The sequence below is a fragment of the Musca autumnalis genome, unplaced genomic scaffold (assembly GCF_047663935.1).
Source record: "Musca autumnalis isolate F117 unplaced genomic scaffold, ASM4766393v1 scaffold_4, whole genome shotgun sequence".
NCBI classification, from domain to species: Eukaryota; Metazoa; Arthropoda; class Insecta; order Diptera; family Muscidae; genus Musca; species Musca autumnalis.
Genome location: NW_027411977.1, coordinates 212,051,219 through 212,053,260, shown reverse-complemented (window position 1 = coordinate 212,053,260; position 2,042 = coordinate 212,051,219). Strand labels below are relative to the sequence as shown.

At 35.2% G+C, this 2,042-nt stretch overlaps 1 protein-coding gene across 2 annotated transcripts; it reads left to right on the top strand.

Annotated features, from left to right (window-relative positions):
- The first annotated feature begins 617 nt into the window (after positions 1–617).
- LOC141403655 (uncharacterized) lies at positions 618–1,143 on the top strand. Of its 2 annotated transcripts, none has more exons than XM_073986395.1 (2): positions 618–995; positions 1,070–1,143. In XM_073986395.1, the coding sequence occupies exons 1-2, from the start codon at positions 677–679 to the stop codon at positions 1,102–1,104; spliced, it is 354 nt and encodes a 117-aa protein (XP_073842496.1). In that variant the 5' UTR covers positions 618–676; the 3' UTR covers positions 1,105–1,143. The 2 variants fall into 2 exon arrangements, with proteins under 2 accessions (XP_073842496.1, XP_073842497.1); XM_073986396.1 differs by having other exon boundaries at positions 618–999.
- The last annotated feature ends 899 nt before the right edge of the window (positions 1,144–2,042 follow it).

Here is a 2,042-nt window from a genome sequence, read left to right as displayed (position 1 = left end):
AATATTTTTGTCTTTGACACCATTGCTCTAAAATTATGTTTTGTGGGAGAATTATGCATAAATTCAAATGAAGTACCTGTTTAACCCTAAAACGTGCTTTTATTTTTTGCTTTTTCCTGGCGTTTTGGTAAGTTTTAGGGTTTTGACGTATTCTACGACCTATAGTAAAATTTTATGGCGAAGAATTTTGTGGAACATTTGATTTTGATATGACCACATTTTAAAGGAGTTTTCGAACAATTTTCGAAAAAAGGACCAAAAAGACCCCTTTCATGAACCGTATGAGGGTTAAAATTTTTAACAGATATATTCCCCATATCCTCCTCTAAAATATTGCCAAAGACACTATATACCTAAAATGCATAGATTCCAAGATATTTTAACTCGAATATTTTGAAAAAGTTAGAAATGGGCGGAACTTGCCACGCCTACTTTGGTTACTTTTAGATGTAAACTTTAAAAACGCCGATACACGTGTCTCATATTTTTAGCCCTACTTTCATAATCTGAAGAGTTTTCCTTGTCATTTTTTTTGTTGTCGCACAGTGTAATTAAGCTCAATTCCAAACGAGGAATTAATTAAAAATTTTCATTTTCATTTTCATTTCGTATTTCAATCATATTGTCGTCCAAATTCCTTTATTTTTTCTTTCAAATAAATTTATTGTGTAAAAATATGGGAGCCGCTGTAAAACCATATGCAATATTAAGAGTCTTAAAAGATATTGAAGAACCGGCCCATTTAACGGAGGTTGTGGAACATCTTGTGAAAACGTTTTATTTGCCCCTCAACGGTTTAATGCAAAAAGCCAAGAGAGCCTTGGAGGATGGAATCCGTTACGGATTTATTGAGAAACGAAATGAATTATATTTTTTGCCCGAAAATGAAACAAAGGCTCGTGCTCGCGCTGAAGTGGCCGGTAGAAGTTCAAGACGACGAGTCGCAAGTGGTTCCGCCCGTGGACAAAATTCGAAAAATTTATGGCGAAAAATGTGTCTGTAACTGAAATAAATATTCTCTAAATACATCAAATTTTTAGCATTCAATATTATTTTTGTCCATTTACAGCGGTAATATGCCAAGTTAAGTCGAAGAAGTTATGATTTGTACGTGGCGCCTCAAAAAACGTAAACTACATCCGCAAAATGAAGCTAGAAATATCTTTAGAAAATCCACGCCTTGTGGCCTTAGGGAATAAAGGATTTTGTCTTTCACTCAGAACAAAACAAAACAAAAAAGAAGGACAAGTTTGGCACAATTTAGCCTTCTGCTAAAGAAAGTCAAAGGCCTGTGATATTTGTTCTTCCTATTTTTTGCATTTTTTTTTTGTTTTAACTAGGATATGTAGAGAGGTGTAGATGTATGTGTGTGTTCTCGTGTGTCATAATAGCCCAGCAAAAAGTTTGCATCCACGGAAGCAGTTAAATCACTGGTGCAAGTGTCACGAAGTGCTTCTTTTTCTATGAATTCCTCAGTGAATTTTACAAGGGAGCGCGCAGAAAGGAAGCACTCCATTTTGCTTCCGCAGCACGCAGTTAGGAAGCACTCCATTTTGCTTCCGCAGCACGCAGCTAGGAAGCACTCCATTTTTACAATTTTTACCACTTTTACGAGTTTTGCGTTCCCGTACACAAAATTTGTATGAAAATCGTTTACGACTTTTACCACTTTGTAAAGTACGGGAACAGGCCATTAATAAGACATTTTAGTTTTATTCTTATAGGCCGTTTATATATAACAAGGTTAACCCAGTGGGTCTGGGTTTCAAATGTCATTTCCATTGTATATACTTCAAACAAATCCTCATAAAGAAGGTTAACCCTGCAAAAAACTATAATATAAACGCCGTATTACTTTAATTTCATTTGTTGAATGAAAATTGAATTTTTTATCGTTTATACATAAAAGTGCTTGTTGGATGTAATCCAAATGTGAGGAAAAGGATTGCCTTTTTCATTAGTCCACTGGAAGCGCATCCATGCATGTAATGAAATCCTCACTCCAACTTGCACCACTTCCATTTTTTTTTGCTGGGTAGAAA